Source organism: Cynoglossus semilaevis, chromosome 20, assembly GCF_000523025.1.
Source record: "Cynoglossus semilaevis isolate Cse_v1.0 chromosome 20, Cse_v1.0, whole genome shotgun sequence".
NCBI classification, from domain to species: Eukaryota; Metazoa; Chordata; class Actinopteri; order Pleuronectiformes; family Cynoglossidae; genus Cynoglossus; species Cynoglossus semilaevis.
The window spans coordinates 2,961,464-2,962,734 of NC_024326.1; the positions used below are offsets into that span (position 1 = coordinate 2,961,464).

Here is a 1,271-nt window from a genome sequence, read left to right on the forward strand (position 1 = left end):
AGCGCTTGTCGCCATTGGTTTCTCGGAGGAGCAGGAGAGTTCCAGACTTCTGTCAGACCAGCGCCGCTTTTGAGGTTAGCTCGTAGCTCAGACCCATGAAGTCCAGTAGGAACCAGGTACCAAAACTCCAGACAGGCATCTCCCTCAAGCCCCAGTGGAGCACTTTCTAAAATATTTACTGCAATGTGCAGTTACAAAGGTATGTGTTATAGAGCTGAGATACTGTTTTTTATTGTTATTTATAAATGCACCTTGGAAAATAAGCTCAGTTATTGAGAGAAAGGAAAGAACAGCCACGGTCATTGTCTGACTGCACTGTAAAACAGGAACTGAAGACCAACTTTCTTTCATCTCAGGAGTCAAATAAGTTAAATGATATCAAATTACATTTGGACCTCTATTTTTAGCTCTCAGTTTTTACATTACATTCAATTGATATAAGTATTAGGTTCAGTACTTTACCTTCTCCTTGTTGGCTCCTCGTCCAGTCACACACTGGGCCACTTTGCTGATTGAAGAAACAGTGTGTAACATAGTCTAGACACGGCATAAAGGGCTGAAGTTATTTTTTAATTTCATACATTTTTCACATTTGATGATCTGCACGTGCAAAAAATATATTGTCACAAATGTGGTTTTTAAAATAATTACTGTACAAACACCTGAGTTTGGCCTCAACTCTGGTAAAGAAACTGAGGACAATCCATGTTCAGCTCTTAAAAAAAACAACAACAAAAAAAACACACCAACAGACTTTAGTGCGTGTCGTTGTGTCAAATACAATCACATATATGAATCATTTGCAATTTAAAGGACCCACCTGCACTGGGTGTCTGTGTCAGAGAGGAAAAGTACAACCACTGCCACCAGCAGACTTGTGTGTTGGCTGCGAGGCATCGTCGGCTCTGTAACCCTCAGCCTTCCAACTGATCATCTGCTGCTTCTCCTTCTCCTGTCTCTGAGCTGAAAAACAGTGACTGTAAGTTTTTATACACCTCCACCTCCTCACCCCACCTGACCAAGGTAACTCAGCAGTGGGTGGAGAAAGACAAGTGCAGGACAATGAAACAGCACAGGGTTTAAACTGTTTCTTTTGATTAAGAATACTCCAATGTAGCAGCTGCAAACAGAGCTGTCAGTGATAAGTTTGTTTTTGTTATATTTTTACCTAAATAATCCATAGTTTAAAGCAAAAGGACGACTTCTTCAACATGATATATTTGAATTTAGTACTTTTATCTTCATTTTGATATGAAAAAAATAAAGTATGC

General features: G+C 39.6%; 1 protein-coding gene across 1 annotated transcript in view; it reads right to left on the reverse strand.

Moving 5' to 3' along the window:
* Positions 1-980, reverse strand: part of LOC103396025 (zonadhesin-like) — a 10,346-nt gene extending 9,366 nt beyond the window's left edge. Inside the window, exons 1-4 of the mRNA XM_025052404.1 lie at positions 821-980; positions 663-715; positions 463-537; positions 19-178 (exon numbers count right to left, since the gene is read on the reverse strand). Coding sequence (XP_024908172.1) covers positions 19-178; positions 463-537; positions 663-715; positions 821-897 — 365 coding nt within the window. The 5' untranslated portion in view covers positions 898-980. The remainder of the gene's footprint in view (positions 1-18; positions 179-462; positions 538-662; positions 716-820) is intronic.
* Positions 981-1,271: the final 291 nt, after the last annotated feature.